The sequence below is a fragment of the Lepisma saccharinum genome, chromosome 1 (genome assembly GCF_977018435.1).
Source record: "Lepisma saccharinum chromosome 1, izLepSacc3.1, whole genome shotgun sequence".
NCBI lineage: Eukaryota > Metazoa > Arthropoda > Insecta > Zygentoma > Lepismatidae > Lepisma > Lepisma saccharinum.
In genome coordinates this window covers 161,844,108-161,866,907 of record NC_139229.1, presented here as the reverse complement: position 1 = coordinate 161,866,907, position 22,800 = coordinate 161,844,108, and the positions used below count along the sequence as shown (strand labels likewise).

At 36.9% G+C, this 22,800-nt stretch overlaps 1 protein-coding gene across 3 annotated transcripts in view; it reads left to right on the top strand.

The window, feature by feature from the left end:
• TfIIA-S (general transcription factor IIA subunit 2) overlaps nt 1-22,393 on the top strand; it is a 31,971-nt gene extending 9,578 nt beyond the window's left edge. Inside the window, exons 3-6 of one of the 3 annotated variants that reach the window (XR_014441898.1) lie at nt 2,110-2,214; nt 9,407-9,536; nt 12,042-12,127; nt 21,809-22,393. Coding sequence is in view for 1 of the 3 variants with exons in the window: in XM_083125275.1 (XP_082981401.1) it covers nt 2,110-2,214; nt 9,407-9,536; nt 21,809-21,819 (246 nt within the window). In the remaining 2 variants the exon portion in view is untranslated. Of the gene's footprint in view, nt 1-2,109; nt 2,215-9,406; nt 9,537-12,041; nt 12,139-21,808 lie in introns of all 3 variants that reach the window. The other 2 variants (XR_014441899.1, XM_083125275.1) reach the window with 2 other exon arrangements.
• Nucleotides 22,394-22,800: the final 407 nt, after the last annotated feature.

The following is a 22,800-nucleotide window of genomic DNA, read 5'->3' as shown; positions in this document are numbered from 1 at the left end:
ACATCATTATTCATAATTTTAATGCTGCCATTATTTTTTCGATAGACCAGTGATCATAATTTCTTAAATACCTTTTCATGAAACAAGAACCTTTTTATTAATAGACCATCAGTGCTCGAATTTTCCTTTCTTCTATCCCCAACGCGAACAAGGAATTTTGCAGCGAGGAATTTTCCCTTCGAACACTGCAGATCAAAAAATCGTAACACATTGGAAAATAAGAACTAGTTCGACAGAAATGTCCACAAAATGCCAAATTGTAAGAAAAATGAACTTACAAAATTACACAAAATAATGGTCACATTTAACTCATACACTGTATACCCTGCTTGGCAGAGGATGGGATAATGGTCTTTACAGCAAAGGGATAATTTACTATGGGTCCCACCTTTAACTGAGGTTTTCGTCCCCTTTGAAGTAAAACGTAACAAGTGTAGACAATATGGAAAATTCTTTTCAGCTCTTATTTCAATATGAAAAGAATTGGGACCCCCTTTGAAAATATTAGGTGGGAAGTTACATTTTAAATATCACGTGTAAAACTAAAAGGTTACAAATTAACAATTTTGATGTTTATTGAAAAATAAGGATAGACTGGTTGAGCAACTGAATATTTCTACTGGATTCATAACTATAGACAATTGACACGCTACACTACGTTTACGACAAACTGCGTAGATACATAGGTATGAGATGAGGGATATTTTCCTATCGATGGACATCTGCGAGCAAGTAAGTTAATTCTGCATTTCGGAGGGGGACCCATATGACAAGTTACTGGGGCCCCTCTGGCTGAGATAATACGTCACTGCTTGTTATCGCAGACGTCGTATATGATGTTACTGGGAACCAGATTTCTGTTTCGCAAATCGATTTTTTTATAAGCGACACTATATGTGGAATTTCTGCGATTATATAAAAAAATCAAGAGCGCATTGTGGGGCTCCTACACCTCGCCCCCCCCCCCCCCCCGCATTGCGGGGATTGCGGGGGTGGCTGCTACGCCACTGGAGCCACTACGCCTCCACCGAGTATTGAATCCGGGGTCCCTTGATTACAAGGCGACGACGTCACCACTACGCCATCGGAGAGGCCCTGATAACACAAAGTGTGTAGCTTCTTGTAAGAGAACAGTAACAACAGAATCCTGATTCCAAAGCGGAGAATTTATATTTTAGGTATTTTACTACATAATCTATGTTAGTTGGCCATTTTACTGTAACGAAATGAATGTACCGACGGAAACAAAAAGAAACATGCAGCTTCACAGTGCATAGGCTATTAATCTCAAAGGACGATGTGTAAGGTTTTTTCAACTAAGGAAAGGAAAACAGTTATTCTTCAGGGTTTCGGCACATCTGTCAATGGCCAGTGGGAACGACCATTCATTCTCCCCCTCTCCCTGCCAGATCGTAAAAGCAGCGAGGTCGGATTGCTGAAACTGGGTAATGATGGTAAGAATATGGGAGATTTGTGACTGGGAAAAAGGAGAATTTCTTGAAAGCGACGTCAGCGCCTCCCTCGTGTTCCCTTGGTACTGTTGTTAGAACGGAACTAACGACACCCTCGAAATTTGGATTTCTTTCAACATCCAGCCGAGGCTTAACCATGAAATATTTCAGGGTTTAATAATTAATCAGTTCAAACACTTTAATGCTGTGTGTGTTTTGTCCAGAATGTTTTCTATGCAGAACAATTGTAGTTGCCTTCAAATTGTTTTTTATCATGGCTTTGTTGTTATATTTCAGGTTTTAGCCATACTTTCTAAATATTTCTAGTTACAGGTACATGTTGTGGTTCAACACCCATATACTTGATTGAGTTGTCATGGCATGCTGTTTCCAGATGCCATTGACTGCCAAATCTAGCAACATAACAAGCACAGCCTTGTTGTTTATATTTATATCTTGGCTTCATTATCGACTGATTACTGAGGGATATTGGGTCCAACGTACATCTATATCCAATCTCAAGTGGTCTCCTCGTAAAAAAAAAAAATCATTTTGAGACATAATTTGTTAAACTTAATTTTCAAGTTAAAAGATCCAGTTCATCTGGTAATAGGAAAAGGAAGTTTTTTTTACTTGTTTTTCATCCATTTCTTTTCAGTATGGACAGATCACACCACAACTAGCAATTAGAGTATTGTTGCAATTTGACAAAGCAGTAAACAATGCATTAGCTACAAGATTGAAGTCGAGAATAACATTCAAGGTATGTATAAAACAAAGAAAATATTAATCTCTCATTAATATACAGTTTGTTTAAAATGCCTTTGATAAAAAAATAGGCACAATGAAATGTTGTGAGAGCAATGCATCTTCTCGGTCTTCTGTACAAGTTCACTGAAATCCAAAACCAATCATCAATCAGCATATTTTACAAATCCCTTATCTCCCCGATTCTTGAATATTGCTCTCCTAACTGGACCATGGCTTCAAAAACAAATCTTTCCTGGATTGATTCTGTTCTCAACTTTTTCCTTGCCATTGCTCGCCACAGAATACCTTCTCTGAGGCACCTTCAGAAAACAGATATTATGTCTGTCTTCAATATCCAACCACCACACACTCGTCGCAAATTAGCAGACATGAAATTCTTGCACAAAATCATGGATGGTAAAATTAAATCCAAATTTCTGCTCAACAAATTTCATCTACGTGTTCCCACACGGCCAACCCGCAACGTTAAGCTATTTCACAATCCCACCACAAGGCTCTCCCTTCTACAGCGGTCTCTTTTCTACAGGCTTTCCCACTCATGTAATAACCTGCCTCCAAATGTGGACATATTCTTGCCAGAACAAAGTTTTAGAAAATTGTTAACAATATATGTATAATTTTGATTTGTTTTCAGTGCCATCCTATACTCTATTTTTGTTGTTGTTATTTTCCTGCTGTTACTGTTTCAGTGTAAAATGGTCATTCAGTACTGTATCTGAAACTTTAGGTAAAATAAATAAATAAATAATACTAAGCTAAATTACTTCAATTTATATTTTTTAAAATAGGTAAGTCTATTACCTATCATATATAAGGTGTCTTCTACATAAGTACTGTGTCCCACACTGTAGCCGTGCGGTGTAAGGCATCATGCTTCTGGCTCCGGCTACGGAACATGCACAAGTTTGAGTCTCCTTGGGGCAGCATAACAACTTTTCTCCTGAGATTTCTGCATGTGTATGGGACTAGTGATCATCCACCTTAATGAGAAAATTGGGGAGCTACGAATGAGTATTGTAAGCTTGGCATGGAAACCTACAACATTGGCGGCAGATTTGTTGTGCTCACCAAACATCATCCTGCAACTGGTTGAATGATATCCTACCTCTGGTGGGAGAGAGACCAGCAGATAGTAGGTAGGCACTGACCCTCACAGCCTGTTGCACGATGGATTATATAAGTAAAGATAAAGTTAGAGTTGCACCTTTTTGAAAGGACTTCTTTTTTTTCAATGAAAGTTGGCTTTTTTGATAAGGAACCAGGAATTTTGTCTTTTTACCAATTAGAGCTAACCTATTTCACTTGAAGTTACTGTTATGAGTTTATAGGTTTGTAGTGACATGTTTTACAACTAGCTATGAAAATGTACATGATGTAGCAGCCAAGAGACAGATATTGTTCAATTCCAGTGGACACATATGGCATAGTGGTTCAGATACAATTTTATCCCTAGCTTACCTAGGAGGGGGGTAGCTTGTAGGCCCACCACCTCTATTTTTTAGATTTTTCAACTGTTTGAAAATATATTACATTGTTCCCTAGGATGTTCCCAATATTTCTCTATTACTTTTGTTCATAAAAACATAAATGTAATGTAATTAGGAGGCAAAATGCACTTGGTGGGCATATCAGGTGCTATCTTTGAATGTCTCTCTTTCAAGACACTCTTGCCATTGACAGTTGGTTGGTAATGCTGGTAATTATTGTATTTAATAATAAACAACTGCACTTCTACAAACAAAAGAGCATTAATAAAAAAAATATAATGGATTTTGTGTTTTAGTGAATGATAAAATATATGTGGCACACTCATTCAATAATTAGTTATTGTCTTTTTTAATGATAGTAATTTTTGTAATTATTGTAATTAATAAATAACTGCACATATATAATCAGCAAAGGAAGCAGTGATTCAATAATAAAATGGTTTCTTGAATTGTTGTGATAAAAAAGTGTATGTATGTAATAGTATGTAAGTTTCTTGTATGCTAGCTAGAGTTAGTAACCTAGTATGTAAGCTAGGATTAAAACTTAAAACTGTGTATAGTCCTGATGAGCACATCTGGCCATGAAATGGACTTAAAACAATCTTTTACATGTTTGTATCTCAATTTAAATGTTGATGTCATAAAACATGAAACAAATGTTAATAACACAATACTATTCGATGTTTCGGGACAATTAAAAACGTTTACTGTTCACAACACATATGCAGAAGTATACGTATGGTGTAAATGTGTGTATATATTCTGTTTAATGGAGCTTTGAGACTGAAGCGACACTTGGCTCTTGGAAACCCTTAGAAGTAAGTGCAACCTTTTGAACTGAAGCAACATAAGCTGCAAGTGTCCCTTGTCACTTGACCTGTACAGTTTTCTCCGGGAACTTTCAGACCGAAGCAACAAGTAACATGTGTCACTTCGAAGCAGACCCTCAGTAATCTATTCAACCTTTTGAACTGAAGTGCAACGACGAGCTAAACATGTCACTTGCATGTTGCTCGGACTATACTGTTTTCTCAATGGCCTGCATTGTGCCACTTTGGTCTGTTATTCTTGCATGCACTGTGAATGTTTTGCTTTATACTGAAGGAGACTGTGATACCTGTCATCTGTGACTCCAGTCTAAAAGCTCCTTCAATGGCATGCATGCATCATGTAACCTAAGTCTTGTTTGTGCATGCATGGTGGATGCTTGCTTAGACTGAAGTGTGACACCCCACTCTCATGTATTGCTTCGGCCTGAATGTTCTCTATACTTAATAAGATTGTTTGCTACTTCATCAGAGATTAAGATTTAATTTAGCCTCGAAATCACAGAGAACAAATTGCAAGTATTGCTGTTGGAAAAAGGCTGGCTTTTTGATATAGAAGGTTCCTTTTATAATCATGAATGGGCCTCTGGAGTGGAAGAAAGTAATGCTGTTGCCTCGTAATAAGAAGGGATCTGAGATTCAATCCTCAGTGGAGGCAGAGTGCTTCGAATCTCATTTCAAAGTGTAGGTCCAGTCCATATTTCTTAAATAGTTTTTTTTTGTTTTTATTATTATTATTATTATTATTAAACATTTGTGGCCACTCTAAGTTACTTCTGCTTCAGTTTTAGTGCCAATATTTTTCAACTGCCGGGCCGCAAAAGGTCCATTGCACCCAGGGGTTGACAACTAATTTAAATCTAATTTTATATTTGACAGCAAGTCTATACATAATTGAACTATGATTGTGTCGTAGTTGATATATTAATATTATTTGAGGGTGCATATTAATTTCCATATGAACTTTAAAGATCAGAAATGTATTTACTAGTGAAATTATTGGGATCAGGGTAATGACTTGTAAGAAATAAATTTACTGGCTGTGGTCTCGCAAAGGTTGAGAACCACTGAAACAAGCAGCCAACATGCATCACTAGTTGCTCCATGTCCAGGTTTAGCGACCATTTAACCAAATTTTACATGATATACTGGAAAGCCAGAATACAAATGTATTTAATGTAAAGAGATTTGATACTAGATTTTCAAAAGATAGAGCAGTATTTTATTTTTTTTTGCTTCATGTACATGTTCGTATAACAAATTCAAACATTGAAAATCATATCATATACTATGAGGTTCCAGTGGCGAAGCGTAGAGTTGCTATCAGGGTAGGCACAAAAGTGCGATAATTTCCAATAGTTGCTTGAATCTGTAAAAAATATAGGGGGGGGGGTATGTCATGTCATGGAGTTCAATGTCTCTCCAGGCCGCTTCTTTACTTGTCAGTGGGGGACATTTTCAAAAGCGTTGTTACCGGCCATCAGTACAATAATTATGTCTGTTAGACATTATCCCTTCCCGCGCACCAGATGTCATCGATCTAGATTTTTGTTCATTTCATTGTTTTTTCTTTGTATTTTCTCAACCCCTGAGTGATATATGCACACACCTCCAGAAAGAACTAGCAATCATGAGACATCTCGAAAATCCAACGAATGGTGGTCAAGCCCTCTTGTCAATTCTTCATCACTTTTTTTTCAAATTTATTTTGCAATTGAGGCAAAAAGGGGAAGAAGAACCCTATAATTTTCAGGTCAGTATGACATTTGTGCCGTGAGCAGACGACAGAATTCCGCACTTTCAGCGACTGTCAGTTTGGTACGAACTACTGTTGCCAATTTACTTTTTTTGGAGCAAGACTTCCTCGCACCGAGGAAAACACCATTGTTATCTGTTGTCTAAACAAAGGAATGGTTGTAGTTAATTCCAGTCTTGGCTTTCCAGATAAATGAATTACTGACACCTGCATGTGCAAGTAAATATACATAATTTAAATTTTTAATATTTTCGTCTCATTTGTTGTGATCTGTTATCGTGACGATGAGAATGTATGGTGAATGAATTAAAGATCAGGAAACATTGACATGCCCACAATCATGTCACCTGGCTTCGTAACGTGTTAGGGTGACCACTACGGGGTGGAAGCATTAAAGAAAAAACAAAAGTAAACTCTCTCATTCAGTGTGAATACTTCGCATTGTAGTTTATTCTGCCCCTCGTGTGAGTAGACACCTTTACGTGATAATAGGATACATAGGATCCTTGTTTGGGACCCTTCTATGATGGCAACACGATAGGTTACTATGTAACATATAAACAGGTTATACATAATAAATGTAGTTGCTTGAGAGAATAGAACCCCAATTTTTATGCGCGATTTAGCTCTTTTCTGCCAATCCAATGTGACAACACTGGCCTGTTCCGCCAGACTTGAACCGGAATAATCCCATAGCACTCTTTGTCCTAAACCCCAAAAAAGTCTTCCCTTGCATTGTACGCTCAAATCCCCTCTCCTCTTGTTATCTCTTCAGAGTAAACAAAATGGCCTACCTCTTTGCTTGTGTTGGCTGCATAAAAAAATGTTTGCTTGCAATATCTATTCGACGACAGTGTTAACACATTAAATAATGTTTTAACAACTCTCAAATTTTTCATATTTTGCTGTCACTTGCCACTGCTACTTGCAAAGGAAAATTACTGCTACTTGCAAAGGAAAATAGAGTTGAAAACATTTTCGAAATTATTGTTATAAGAAGGAAACATGAAAGAACAAAAGTGGGTCTTACCTTACCAATAATTACATCTTCACTCAATTAAGAACTCAATTGTTCTTGCATTTCAGTCCAGCACTTTCTTGCATAAATCTGATCGCTGCACACAACACGACTTACAAACAAAGCTCTACAGCCACGAACTTAGCGCTCTGAGCCCCGCTGCCTTGTAGTGTTGTGAGCAGAGGCAAGTTTTCACAGGCAGGGAACAAGCGAGGTAATCCCCGTTCACGATAAAAATAAATAATTCTATTTCCAGTGAAAGTAAAACTACTTTGAAAATATAGGGCGTAACTAGCATTTTAATTTACATAATTTGGTATGAAGACTTACTTTACAAATATAAGTTTTTTAGACTTTTGTTTGCGCTACGGTGTTGGGTGAATTGACAAGACCATCAGCACTCTGACCAGAAAACGAAGTCAGAACTACAATACTCTGTAATTTTCAATTTCCCTTACTCGTGTCGATGAAAGGAAGGAAAACTTAAGTTTCGTACAAAATGTGGAGAATGTACAATTGAAATAGAAATCTCTCTGCACGAACACAGGCTAATGTTTATATAAAATGCTGGTATACCACAAATTTCCAACCCTGGCGGAAATGCAGCAGCGGAAATGCAGTGTTGCTGATATTCTGTTCATCCTAGTGAGTAACACCGCGAGGCCGGCCTCACGAGCATGTTATAAGCCTACGTACAGTACTCGTAAGATTAGACTTCCTGCATATACGACCGTACAACAGAATGTGAAGAGAAGAGGCCTCAGCAAATGTGCCTCACTCAGTGGAAAGTTAGTAGACTGGATGGTGTTAGAATTTTTTTGTAATTATCATAAATGATAATTCCAAACTCTTGCATTGCATTACATATGTTTTGAAGAAATAAGTAAAAACAACTATAAAAGAGTAATGGTGTGGGTAGGCCTGGCCTCCTGGCCTCATAGGATGCTTCGCCACTGTTAGGTTCTATTGAAAACACACACAAAACTACTCTTGTTATGTGAATATGTTTATACTACATAGATTTATTTAATAAGCCTACCAAAATATGAAGATAACAATCAGGAAGAGCAGATCATTAAAAAAAAATCAGCTTTTTTGACAACACTGTTTATGTCTAGCTACTAATTCCATATTGTATTTTATATTTAGAAATGAGTGTCTATTTTATAGTAGGGAGATAAAACAAAAAACATGGAAAAGGAAAATTACTGCCAACTTCTGTATTTTCATTGATTTGAGACACTTTTGTGAAGAAAAAAAACAACCAAAAAAGCCATGGAAAATACTCCTGTTTCTTTTTCCTTAAAAAAAAAAGCTGTTTTTTTTTCGTTTTTTTTTTTCCGACCACTTCCAACTTTACCGTGCATATAGCACCATGTCTTGAAGGCACATTTAGGGGATGTGGGGTAAGGCCCCACACATTATTGATCGTGGGCATTTTAGAGATGTGATCAGCACCATGCTCCGGTTCCCCTAGGTACCCATTGATTGAGGCAGGATCAGGCCAGAGCTGCTTTGTGTGGGGACGAGGCTGGAGAAATTCCAACCTTGATCACACACCACGGGAATCGAATCTGGGTCTTCCACATGGCAGTCAGATGCCATTCCGACTACATTACCATTCCTCCCGGGTTATATAAGTACTGTTTATTATTTGTGGGCTCCATGTTTGTATTTTTTAAAGTGGGAGAACAATGAATTATTACATGTTATTTGTAAGCATGAACTTGTAGTTTTATTTATTACTTGATTATATTCATTTTCCTATGTGCTATTTACCTTGTAGCCACAAACAAACTAGAAATAATAATTTTTGTGCTTATATCTGTTCTGCATAAAATGTGTTGGAAGAGTTCCTACTGTCGAATCAAACATGACAGAATGAAAAACAAAGAAACCACAGAAATTTGTACAAAAACTGTATAATTATCACTTTAGTCTAGAAAGGAATATACATGTTAATATCATAGTAGGTTACTTTCATTTGGAAACCAATAATAATGTAGAGCATGATATAGCTTCAGAGAGGAGAGCTTATATATCTTGTTATAAAGGAGATTTACATTAATATGCATATACAAATCATTTTTTCATAGGCACAAAAGCTGAACACATATCGGTTCTGTGATAATGTATGGACATTCATGTTGAATGATGTAGAATTCAGAGAAATGCACGAAGTAGCGAAGGTGGATAAAGTGAAGATTGTAGCATGCGATGGCAGAAGTAAGTATATTTAGTTGTAAATACACATTTTTAATTTCTAGTTTCACAGTTGTCAGTAAATAAATAATTTGCTCATGAAATAGTAATTACAAATTATATTTCATTGTGGTTCGTTTGTTTATAGTTAAAAAAAAATCATCATTGTCTTCTTTCTAGAAAACATCAAAGATTTTTAATATCATATACCTAGATATTTTGCATTTTTTCTATATTCACGATTTAATCCAGCATATGTTTGTGAGACACATTTGTGTAAGTGAAGAACTATAACTAAATCTAAGTTTGAAACTGAAACCATCTATTTTGTGTGTAGATACTTGTATTTTTGTAAGGAGAACATGTTAGACATCATCACTACAGTTGTGTAAAGGCTGTACCATTTGAGCTGTTCAAAACAATTACCAAGTTGTATATTTTATTGCAACACATTGCACAATTTTAAGAAGTAAAATTTTTAATACCGTGGAAGTTTGTTGTGCAAGTATGTCATCAGTTATATTCAAGTGCTCTCGCTTGAGGACAGACGTTTTGCCTCCATTTGTGAGATGAGGATCTTTGTCTGCTTCCTTTGTGCAGATAATAGAGAAAATGATGTGAAGGGAATGCTGTATAGCAATTCTGTATGGTGTCCGCAGATTTCATTTGTTTTTATTGCTGAAGTTCCATTAACAGTGCCTCGATTTTATGTTTTTCATGGGACCAAGCCGAGAAAACTTAAAATGCAGGAGAATGTAAAATTGGGAGAAATTTTGTAACATTTTCCTATGTTGGGACCGTCAAGCTTGAATGTATAATGTGGGAAAATGTAAAATCCAGGAACGTAAAATCAGGGTTCCACTGTATGCTGTGCTTCCCATAGAATAGAAATTTTAATGCAATGCTGATTATAGAGTTTTTCATGTTCTTCAATCTGGATTTTATCATTGAAGGTGCTTATTTGAAAATTAAAAAAATATCACTCTTTCACCATCCTCCTAAAGTCAAATCGGTAAAGTACCTATAAAATATAGTACTCCTTTCCCACATAATTTTCTTGTATAAGTTGCCATTTGGGAAAAATCATTTTTTCCTTACACCACTGAGCACAGAAATTATCCTAAAATATTTTATTTTATAATATGATTTGCAGACACTGGAAGCTACAAAGAAATCACTTCGAATTAGATTATCATTCTATTTTCAATTGCACAAATGGGGCATTATTCTTCTATCACGTGCAACTGAAGGAGTTATTTGCAGTTAGGATTAACGAGACCATTTTCTTTTCTTAGATATTCAGTTTAGGATTAATGAGACCATTTTTTTCTTAGAATTTTAGTAATATGTAGTTCCACATATTTCCAAATATTGCTTTCATATAGAGCTATAACATTTTTTGTAATTGCCATAGGTACATGATGTATTTTATAATCAAGCAGAACATCCCTTAATTTGAAACACTTGACAGCTATTTTCAATTTACAACTGCATTAAAATCAAGTAATTTATTTCAGCATGATCAATTATTGTTATATGTGTCTTGATTGGATTAACAAACAAATCCTTTCAATATTATTCTGCCTTGGTGCTATTCTTCTGTCTCCATTTGTACCCAGTATTCACTTCTTTCCACACCTGGGGTGAACCTGAAACAAACAAGAATGTAACAAGCTTGGCAGACTTAACAGTTTGAATCAATCAGTTGACTTCAAAATACAAGAACCCTTGGAAGAAATTTATCTATATATAAAAAAGAGGATAAACTGGTGAAATAACATAATTTATTTTAACACGCGAAGCTGTTTTTTGTTTTTCGATTAATTTCAATGGCTACTGCCACCATCCTCATTGGAACTTGCTTCAAATTTGACATTCTCAGTGAAATAGATTTTTTTAAATGGAGTAAAAATTGCAGCTCTACTAGAATTTTTTTGGAAAAAAAAGTAGCCTAACAAAACTGTGACGAAACTGTGGAGATAGTTTATTCAGGTTCTATGCAAATTGGCAATTATATAGAGGTAGCGAGAGTGGGAGGTAATCATGTATTTCTTTGTGTAAGATTTATTTTGTTTTCAGTCTTTGTACACATGTTGCTTAACATTTTGGTGGCTGTGGCTGTCTGGTATTTGTTGTTTTTCTTGGTGATGGATGTGAGCTTGTTTCTTTTCCTTTAACAGTGCTTCATCTGTTTGTTTCTACATGCTTATCTTATTTTCACTTCGTATATTTTCATGGTCTCTATAACTCTGACCCCCACAGTTTATCCTTAATACTTTTCAGAGAATCATTCCTCACTAACCCTGTGCCTTTACAATGTAACCAAAGGCCAATTGTCATGTCCTGCTGTTTAAATGTTTCAATTGCATGTGTGTGTGCATGAACAATCTTCCTTGATTTCGGCTTTGTCTTTTGACATCTTGTTTATTTGCTTCATTATAACTGCTTCAATATTTTCAGTTCATGTAATTTATTCTGCGCATTGATAGTATCATTAGGCAGTTTAACAGTGTTGTTCTTGTAATTTAGATCTCTCTGATGAAACTGCTACTTCGAGAAGATGACTCCTCAACAGTGTGCTGAATTTCTCAAGTCAAACTCTTAAGCAGATTACTGTAAGTTCAAGGTACACTTCTATCTTCTGTCTAATAGGTTAAAAATTCACGCTCATTCAAATCGGCTGACTTCTTTCATTACAAATTGTCGGTAATCAATCTGATCTTGTTGAAAATAATTTTCTGTTTCGTTGTTTATGCAGTTCAAATACTGTTCCCGTTTCCATATTCTGGGAATCGTTGAACCAGGTAAACCTTTTTGACTGCTCAGTATGACCCTTCTAACATTGTATTTGTGTGTTGTATGTCAATATACTGATCATTAAAATTATAATAATAAATATTTAAGCAACTAAATGATAAAATAAGTAGAAATTAAAAAGTTTGTTAACAATTGAGTGTGTTAACATGAAATCATCTTTATACTGTGGTTGTACAGTTGGCCTCTATGATCAAGAGGGTAGTATTATGCACTGATTAGTCAGCTGTCCTGAGCCCAATCTTGGATTAGGCATTGTTGATTTCACTTTGTGTGGAAATATCATGACTGTGATACATTAATAATAAATCAATAACATTATTACCGCAGTGGTTTCATTAACTAAAGCAGAACAACAATGCTCATTGTACACAAACAGACATATTGTTTTGAAGCCAAGCTACCTGCCTCGCTCTATATGTAGCTCATCACCATCAAAATATTCTCATTACAGCATACCAACAAGCAAGTATATGCTATGCTTGAACATTTTTTCACTATGTACAATTTAGATTAATCTTTTTTAATGAGATTATTACTTTGTTTAGTCTCTTCAACCTCTTGTAATACAGTACTGGATAATGTCTTTTTACTATTCTGATACAGACAGTTCTCTTATCCTCTAAGATATTTGGAAAATGGAAGTTACATACTAATTTTCTATTGAGCAAGTAATATAGCAATTTATTCTTGAAACATGGGTAAGGAATAAATTCAATGTTCGGGAACTCATTTTGTTGTTAATTTTCATGACAAGAATTCCATGCATCTCTGCATAAAGTAACAGGGTGATGAATATTGGTTACTGTAGATATGTGGTCCAAGACAAACAGAACATTTTTTCATTTGATGAGAGGTGACATTTCACAAGCCTCCCATTTTTATCATCAAATGTAATGGAGTTGAAATGGCATGGAATAACGGCGATTCTTTTGGAAATTTTTATTTCACATGGGTACCAAAAGTAGGGAGGAAGGGGTGGGGGCTTAACTCAACCAGGGATTGTACCTAGATCTTTGACATTCCATTCTAATGCTCTACCACTGCGCTACCAAGCCATCATCTGGCCACTAATATTCATGGATATCATTATAACCCAACCAACTTTGAAAAGAAACAACAGAGATCATCAGCTGACTTCAACATGTAGAGACAGTCTGAGCAGTGAGATGCATAGATATTGGAAGGTACTGAGAATTCCTTCCTCTATCACCCTAACTATTTGAGTATTTATGTATACTGTGGCAGCTTGGATGAGTATTGCATAGTCATTTGAATAAACAAAATTAAAAGTACACACCCACAATGTCTCAATAGCATAATGGTGGTCCCAATTGGCCAATATGAGCATCAAGTGGGCTTTGTAACAATTTTGTAATAGTGGACAAAATGTATATTGTCCTACAGTAATTGTGAAGATGTTGAAATCATCAATGTGTACGAGAAGAAGAAACAACACATTACAACCCCGAACTCAGCTCGGGTAACCTGCTTGTAACTCAATTTATAAAATCGAAACACCCACGTAAGGGGTTAATTATTGCTAAAAATGAGAACACCATCGTGGATGTATTTAAATTGTTAAATGAATCACATCGTCGATTAAAATTCATTTGCGAACCCATGAATAACAATATAATTTCTTTCCTTGATCTGCAAATTAAGACAACTGACACAACAATTCAAACATCAGTCCATAGGAGAAAAAAATAGCAGGGAAAAAATACATCCATGCCTATTCAGAACATTCACATATAACAATGGATAATATATTTTTAATTTTTTTCTTCAGAGCACAAAGACTATGTTCTAATAATAAGGATATCAAAAATGAAGAAGAAAGGCTATTTAATATAGCAAAAGAAAATGGCTTTCACACTAACAGAATAAACCAAATCAAAAAACAGGTCGTAAGAAAATTAAAGGAAAAGAGAAATACAGACAAAGATGAAAAATCTGTTGAAAAGAAATTTGTGTGCATTCCATTCCACAAGGGATTCTCACATAAAATTGCCAAAATTTTTAGAAGATTTAATTTCAAAATTGTTTTTAGATCACCAAGAAGTTTGGAATGTACATTTAATGAATTCAAAATGAGAAACTCTCTACCAGATGTGGAAACCACAGGAATATATATAATATAAGTTGTTCATGTTCAAAGGATTATGTAGGACAAACAGCAAGGAAAATGGCAATAAGATGGCACGAACACGATTTTGGACATTATAAATCTAAACCCAAGAACAGGTTTGTCAGCTCACGTCATTGAAGAGAAGCATTTGATTAAAAAGAGAAGGGTTTTAAAAGATTGACTGGAAACATAGAGTTGAATGTCTGGGAAGCTTTGTTCATTGCAGAAGAACACTGGATAAATTAAATAATGAAAATGGTAACATAGATCCAGTATGGAGTTTTTAGAAATAACTGATGATATTTGGGATTCATAATTTTAAATAAAAAATAATGTGATCAAAATTTTTTTATCTGAAATAAAAATAAAACAGACTGCTTCTTTTCATAGTTATGTTGCTATATTACAACAATGTAACATTGGCAACATCCATTATATAATGGATTATTTTTGTTTTAAAAAAATGCTAACCATTGTTATAACTGTATCTTGAGTCAAAATGAAAATAAATGTCTGATGAAAGGAGTGTGTTTTCTCCTGAAACGTCACAACGAAAAACTGTTTTCTTATGCTTGTAATAACCGTAAACTACAGGAAAATAAAGAAAAAGTTACCTGAAATTTATGAAGATAATGAAGGAAAGTTATATTTAACTGTGATGATGCTGGTGTGTTTCTCAGGTCCCCAGTTAAACAATGACTTCGAAAAGTGAAATGTGTTCAGGAGGCAAAATTTGAAAAGAAGGACTTTCTGTCATGTTAAGTGAGAGACGTACAGGGGATGGACAAAAATATGGAAACACCTGCAGAAATGCACATTACCTTTATTAATATTGAGTAGGACCACCTTTGGCATGCAGAACGGCCTGCAGTCAATGTGGAATGAACAAATACAGGTCGCGTATGGTTGTCAAAGGGATGTTGTACCATTCTTCCTCCAAAGCAACTGCAAGTTGTTGTAGAGAGGATGGTGGTGGGTAGCGGGCTCGCACCTTGGTCTCCAAAACCGACCACAGGGGCTCAATAATATTGAGGTTTGGCGATTGTGGAGGCCATGGCAGATGTGACACTTCATCTTCGTGCTCATCAAACCAGTTGTGGACGATGTGAGCTGTATGAAGAGGTGCTCTGTCATCTTGAAACACAGCATCACCACCTGGGAACAAAGTTTGCACCATGGGATGCAGCTGGTCACTCAAAATAGTTACGTAGTCCCTGGCAAGGACCTGTCCATACAGGGTGATGATGGGTCCGGCAGAATACCAGGAGATGGCTGCCCAAATCATCACTGAACCACCGCCATGCTTCACTCTTGACCAGCAGTTGGAAACAATGTAAAGGATGACTCATCCGACCAGATTACAGTCTTCCACTGCTCCATTGTCCAGTTTTTATGGGCGTTGCACCACTGTCTCTGTCTAGCAGCATGGTCAACAGTTACAAGTGGTTTGGGAATTGCAGATCTGCCATGAATACCGTGCTTGTGGAGTTCTCTTCTGACTGTTTTGATGCTAACAGGGTTTGTAAGCACTGTATTCAGCTCAGCAGTGACTTTTGGAACTGTGGTGATCTGCTTGGTCACAATCCTACCCAATGTGCGTCTGCCTGTGTCACGCAACACACACTTGCGTCCACGCTGGTGCTTCGCTGATGCGATTTTTTCGGAAGTCTCGTAGGCAGTCATGATCTTCGAGACTGTGCCTCTTGATACACCAAACATTTCCGCTACTTTCGTCACGGAAGCTCCCACCATACGTGCACCCACAATTGCCCTCTTTGAAACTCTGTCAGCTTAGACATGATTCACAATAACCTGCACGGACCAGTCGCTGAACTGTAACTGGCCCATCTGTCAGGTTGGCCAGGGTGTATACCTCGCAGGAAGTGCCAGTGACCACAGCGCCACCTACCACTCAGATGCAAATTGGGTTTGAAATGGCTACCTATTTTATACCAGGTGTTCCCATATTTTTGTGCATCCCCTGTATATAAAGGGGAAAACCCTCTGAAGAAGCATGCCTCCACCCGCATACATTCAGGGGTATGCACTTATATTTCCTGACAAACGAGAATGTCATTTCCTCAGTTTGTCCCCCCCCCCCCCCCCCGTTTATTGTGTACTTTTTTTAATTTTTTTTTTTTTACACAATCGAGTTTTACAATTGGTATTTAAGATTACACCAATTTTGATTTATAGACAAGTACCCTGGTTGTTCTGGTTTCCAAAACAATCAAGGTGTAGCTATTGTAAATTGTTAGAGATAAAGGGTGAGTAATGTTAGTAAGATTAGTATATAGTAAGATTTTATATGTTGACCAATTTGATTTGGTTGACCAGATCAGAGTGTTATGATGGCACCATTAACACCCATTTTTCCAATAAAAACATTATCCAGAGTATAACAGAAGACTGGTCAAAGATCTCAACAACACTCTATTTCGTACTTACTACTGGAACTTTCAGAATGATTTTGCATCATTCATAAGGCTTCAACATCCCAGTAGTGGCTTTCAATGAATGTGCCAGACTTATAACACACCATTGAAATTTATATATCTCAGTATTTTTTGTCATTTCATTGAAAACTTTGTGGCCGTTTATGGTTAAGTGTATAGTCGAAAATTGTGATAATTTTGTGAGAAATGGAAGAGTACTGATATGTGTGTATCACTTTACATTACAGAATACTGTCATACTCTCATTTGCTCCTTTCCATTTACTGAGCAAAATTATGTGATTGGCATAACACACATACATTTTTAGGATGCTAGCTTATTTCTCTCTCATTTCTGAAGCCCTTTGTTCAGGACCTAAGTGGATGATGTCAGGAATTTTTCCATTAATGCCCATTGTATAATTAGACTTGATCCTGTCTTGGTTAATGGATCCAGGAGTTTTATAGGCAACTGGATTGTGTGTTAATCTACCACTTCTGTTTTTGGATGTAGTACAATGACTTCTTCCATATAATAGAGAAAGGATAATGATGAAGTGCGTGTTACTCACTATCAAATATAAGAGAGTAAATATACATTGCTCGCCATTAAAATTGCAACACCCAGAAGGAAATGAGATAGAAACATGAAACTTGGCAAATATGTAGTTCATAATAAGATAAGAAAATGATTACAGTTAGAGCTCGGTGGTGTGACATGTGACACGTAGAACATGGTTGCATAACCCCAAGGAGCTAGTAGCGTGTACAGCCTCCACGGGCGGCAATAACTGCTGCAACACGGCGAGGCATTGACAGAATGAGTCTTATCAATGTCTGCTTGCAGTATGGCATCCCAAGCGGCTTCCACACGGTGCCAGAGGTCTTCAACATTACGTGCCTGAAACCTGAGTTGGGCTAGCCGGCAGCCAGCGACCCACCATGGACCAGACATGTTCAATTGGCGACATATCCAGCGAACGTGCTGGCCAAGGAAGCAGGGGCACGTGGTTAGCTTCCATAAATGCGAGGACATTCCTTGCAACATGGGGGCACGCGTTATCCTGTTGAAAAGTGGCATTATGCAGTGCATGGATTAATGGGACAGCAACAGGGGTGAGAACCTGTGTGATGTACCGTTGGCTGTTCAATGTCCCTTGAAGGCGTACGAGACGCGAACGAACACCTATGGCGATGGCACCCCATACCATGATACCCAATGAAGGCCCTGTGTGATGATGCATGATGCAGGCATCATGAAGCCTAGTGCCACGGTGCCGCCACACGCGTGTACGTCCATCATGATGTTGTATACAGAAGCGGGATTCATCAGAGAACACTACAGCATTCCACTCCACCATCCATGCACCATGGTTTTAGCACCATCTCAGACGCAAACGCCTATGCTCTAGCATCAGAGGAATCCGCAACAGTGGGCGCCAAATGACGAAGCACGGTTCGTGGGAACACTGGACGTTGTAAAACATCCCGTACTTCATGCGTAATCCTCGTTGACGTGGCCGTTCTGTCTGTAAGGGCCATGCGTATCAGACATCTGTCCTCTCATTCCGTCGTCCGAGGCGGACGTTGTGAACCTCTATGTCGCTCTACAGTGCCTTCCTGGACCCACTGGTTTCATACACGGATCACTGTGGATGCATTCCGTCCTACACAGGCACCGATCTCACGGTAGGATAATCTGCATTCACGGTATGCAACAATTCGGCTGAGATCGAACTGGGAAACATGCTGGAATCGCTGCCATATTCGACGACGTGGCATTGCTGACCGATTTGAACACACTGCACTCACGACCATGCACTTTCACTGCTCTTCTGCACCTATCTGACCTGCTACAGGTACCACTTACCAGATGGCGTGGCAGGCGCACATGACGGCCTTGAACACCTAATCATTTCCTTCTGCACCTCTCCTCTACACACTGTGCACATTTCGTCCGATTCCGATTACTCCTTCTGGGTGTTGCATTTTTAATGGCGAGCAGTTTATATACTCACTCACTTACCTAAGTAGTGAATTTTTGATACTTTTTAGGCATTTACTCTTTTATAGAGAAAGGGGTAAAACAAACACACACACACACAAAAAGCAACTATAGAGTGATTAAATCCAAGAGCTATTATTTTTTTTTCTTTGTATGATTATTTTTTTATCTGCAGCCCATGCACTTGATGCTATATTAATTGTATAGTTGGACTGCCCAGGGTTAACCCTTAAAGGTCAAGATATGTTTTACGGAATAAGGCCTGAATGCCGAGGATGTTTTCAGCAGAAGTTTAAAATTGCACAAGGTTTTAATTGAAAATTTATATCTCTGTAACTGTGAATGCTAGAGCTACAGGCTATAGCTTGTTTTCTTCAGTGCAGTCTATGCTATAAGCCTGTGGTCGAAATATCCCAATTTTCATTTATCAAATAAAAGAAGTAGTCAATTTTTTTTTTCTTAATGAAATTTGAACTTCATTGGTCCCCCACATAGGCAATGCCAGAACGTGAGAGTTCAAAACAGTACCTGCATATTGCCCGATATGTGTTTCATTCTCGTGGCAAGGATTGTGCACTTGCTGCAGATTCTATTGAGGGGGAAAAAAGTTCTAATTTAAGAGCTATGCAGAAAATTTGAAATTCCACAAGGTTTTCAACAAAAATTATACATCTTGGTAATTATGAATACTAGAGTTACAAATTACGGGCCGGTTTTTTTTTTTCAGTACACTCTAGACACTACAAGTCTGTGGTCGAAAAAAAAATCCATTCATCAAATAGAAGAAGAAGAAATATTAAAAATTTCATATTTTTTAAGAAATTTTAAATTCCTTGGGCTCCCATGTAGGTAACGCCAAAATGTAAGGGTTCAAGACAGTACCTGTATGTTTCCCAATGTGTGTTCCATTCTCATGGAAAGAATTACGATCTTGTTGCTGATACTTTCCTTGGTTGAAATTAAAAATTCCGGTTTTTTCATATATCTCAGAAATAATGAATGCTAGAGTTGAAAAACATCTCTCATTTTCTTCTATTCTTTTTATGAAACTTGTACCCTTTTTGGACCCCCCATGAATGAAACTTGTACCCTTTCCCCACGAAGTCATTGCTAGGATGTTAGGATTCAAAGTGATACCTGCATATTGCACAGCAGCGGTGCCAGGATTAAACATTTAGGAGCTGCGATGTTGAAAAAAAGGAAAAACTAAACATGCATGTACAGCTGGCAGCCGACGAGAAGAGCGCTGGCAGAAGAGGTGTGACGTACTGCCAGGCGACTCCACTCTTTCGCGTAGGGGAGGTGCTCTTCCGCCAGAACTCTTCTCGTCAGCTTGACAATGACCCGCCAAGAAGAAAACAAGACTTCCTTCTCCCCGACCACCCCCCAACCACCCCTAAATTCTGCAAATGAACCTGACCCTCCCTTTCCCTCTGTGCCCCGTCTCCCTTCATTCAGTGATATTCTCGTCGGCTGCCGGCTGTATGCTATATCCACTACATAAAATACCAATCAACTTTTAGTAGGCTTCTATGAAAATATACCAATGACTTGATCAATTTTGTTTGTTTGCTTTGACAAAAAGAAAAAAGAAGTAAGTGTGGTTTCCCTTTCAGATTAGTATCAATGGCTTGCCTGTAGTATACAATAATACAGTTCTCCCTTCAATACTTAATCCCAATGTTTCCTCTTCCTTTATTTCCTCTTAGAGAGAGAGAGAGAGATAAAGGGTAAGAGGGAAAGAGAGAGAATGAACCCCTTCTCCTCTGTCTACACCCATGACGACATGGTTCTCGAAAGTCATAACATAAACAACACTGCAACACAGCCAAAACTGTGTTTTGTTAAGCTATTTGGTAACTACAAGCACATGTGCTCGATTACTTATAGAGCATTTAGTATTAGTGAATAAATCATATGTTGGTTGCTTGTTTGAACAAGTGTTTGGTTGGCAGAAACTATTTTTGGTTATTCCAAACTTTTTTCTTCTGTGAAAAAGGGGTGCTGAAGGTGGTGCGGAAGAAAACTATGGGGTGCGCAAGCACCCTTTCGCACTCCCTGGCACCGCTCCTGATATTGCATGATATATGTCCAGTTCTCATGGCAAGAATTGATGATGAACCTTTCAGAGAAAATAATATTCTAATGTAAAAGCTGTGGTTGTTTTCAGCAGGAAATTTAAAATTCCATGAAGGTTTTCAATGAATATTATATCTCTGAAACTATGTATGCTATAGTTACAAATTATACCTAGTTTTTTTTTTTTCAATACAGACCAGGCTATAACCCTGTGGTCGAAAAACTCAATTTTTATTTATCAAGAAATAGTAGAAGAAGACAAAGGTAAGAAAATAGTTATTTTTTATAATGAAATTTAAACTTCTTTGGGTCCCCACATAGGCAACATTGAAACTGGAGGGTTCAAATTGGTACCTACATATTACCTGATATGTGTTCCATTCTCGTGGCAAGTATTTTGCCATAGGGAATGTACCCCCCTGTGTATATATAGCCAGAATCAAATTAAACTTGAGTGTGTAGGAATAGGATGCCTCAAAGCTCATGTAAGATTCAAAAACATGCATCTCCAAGCATTACCTGAGCCACAGTATACTCCAAAAGTGAAGAAAACCAAATGTTACACGAGTTTCACATATCGGTTTTAACGATCTAATCTGAATGTGACATGAATGTCAAATTTCTGCGTTTAAGAGTTAAATTATTTGCTACCCAGTAGAACATACTACAAAAAAATATTCAATTTTGAAAACATATGAAATAATTCCCTTTAAGTTAACAAACATGTTGTTGTTGAGCAAAGCAGCCTGTAACTGTTCTAAGGAAAATTATTGTATTGTTAAGTATGAAAGAAAAGTTAATGATATCACATCACAATTTGTTAATTTTTACAGGTGCTGATTAATGCAACTTGTGTATGAAGAATGATTGTGTGCTACGGGAGAGAGAGTTGTGAGCCTAAGAAAACATTATGCAGCCTGTTAATTAATGCAGAACCAGTTAATTTGCCTGCTAATCATGACATTTGAAAAATCAGGAACTGTGCACATTCTTATATAGTTAGTTTGTGCGTGCAAAACTAGTTCTACAATGAATATTTTTACTACCTTACATGTTAAACCAAATTGCTTATCTCAATGTCTAGGCAGTTGCAAATCATCTCTAATCTGCTTTGCAAGAGGACAAGTAAAATCTGCACATTAGAAGTTTCTATGTAGAATACTAGTCAGAAGTGTCCTACCACCCATTCAATTGGATAAAGTTACAAGAAATAATTTTAGGCAAAGGTTCTCATTTTTGTACATTATGTTTGTAATACCATATGCAAGAGTTACTATTGAAGTTTTCAAGAATGCAGTTTTGTTTTTGTAAATATGTCCAAATAATTTGTATTGGTATATTTAATTCTGATTGAATTTGTAAATTGAAAAGTATGATTTGCTTTTGAAAACTATAAATCTATTATACTTTGCTATTAACATGCATTTTAATTTATTCTTTGCTTCATTTACCCATGTTTTATTATTATTATTATCAGTATGTTCAGGGAAGGAACACACTGTCCAGAGATGGCATTATAAGGCAGAATGTTACAACATATCAAAGTATTCTTAAATACGGAGAAACTAGTACTCACTTTATCTGTGAAACTGTGTTTTTCTTCTTTGTTCTATTAATTTCAGTGGCCACTGCCACCATCCTCGGAACTTGTACTCTTCAGTACAGAGGCCACTGAAATTAATAGAACAAAGAAAAAAAAACACAGTTTCGCAGATAAAGTGAGTACTAGTATCTCCGTATTTATCTACTACTGCATCTCTCTTCTCCTAATTGTGAAAGAATTCTTGTTAAAAATTGATCATGCATTGATCAAATTACATTAACT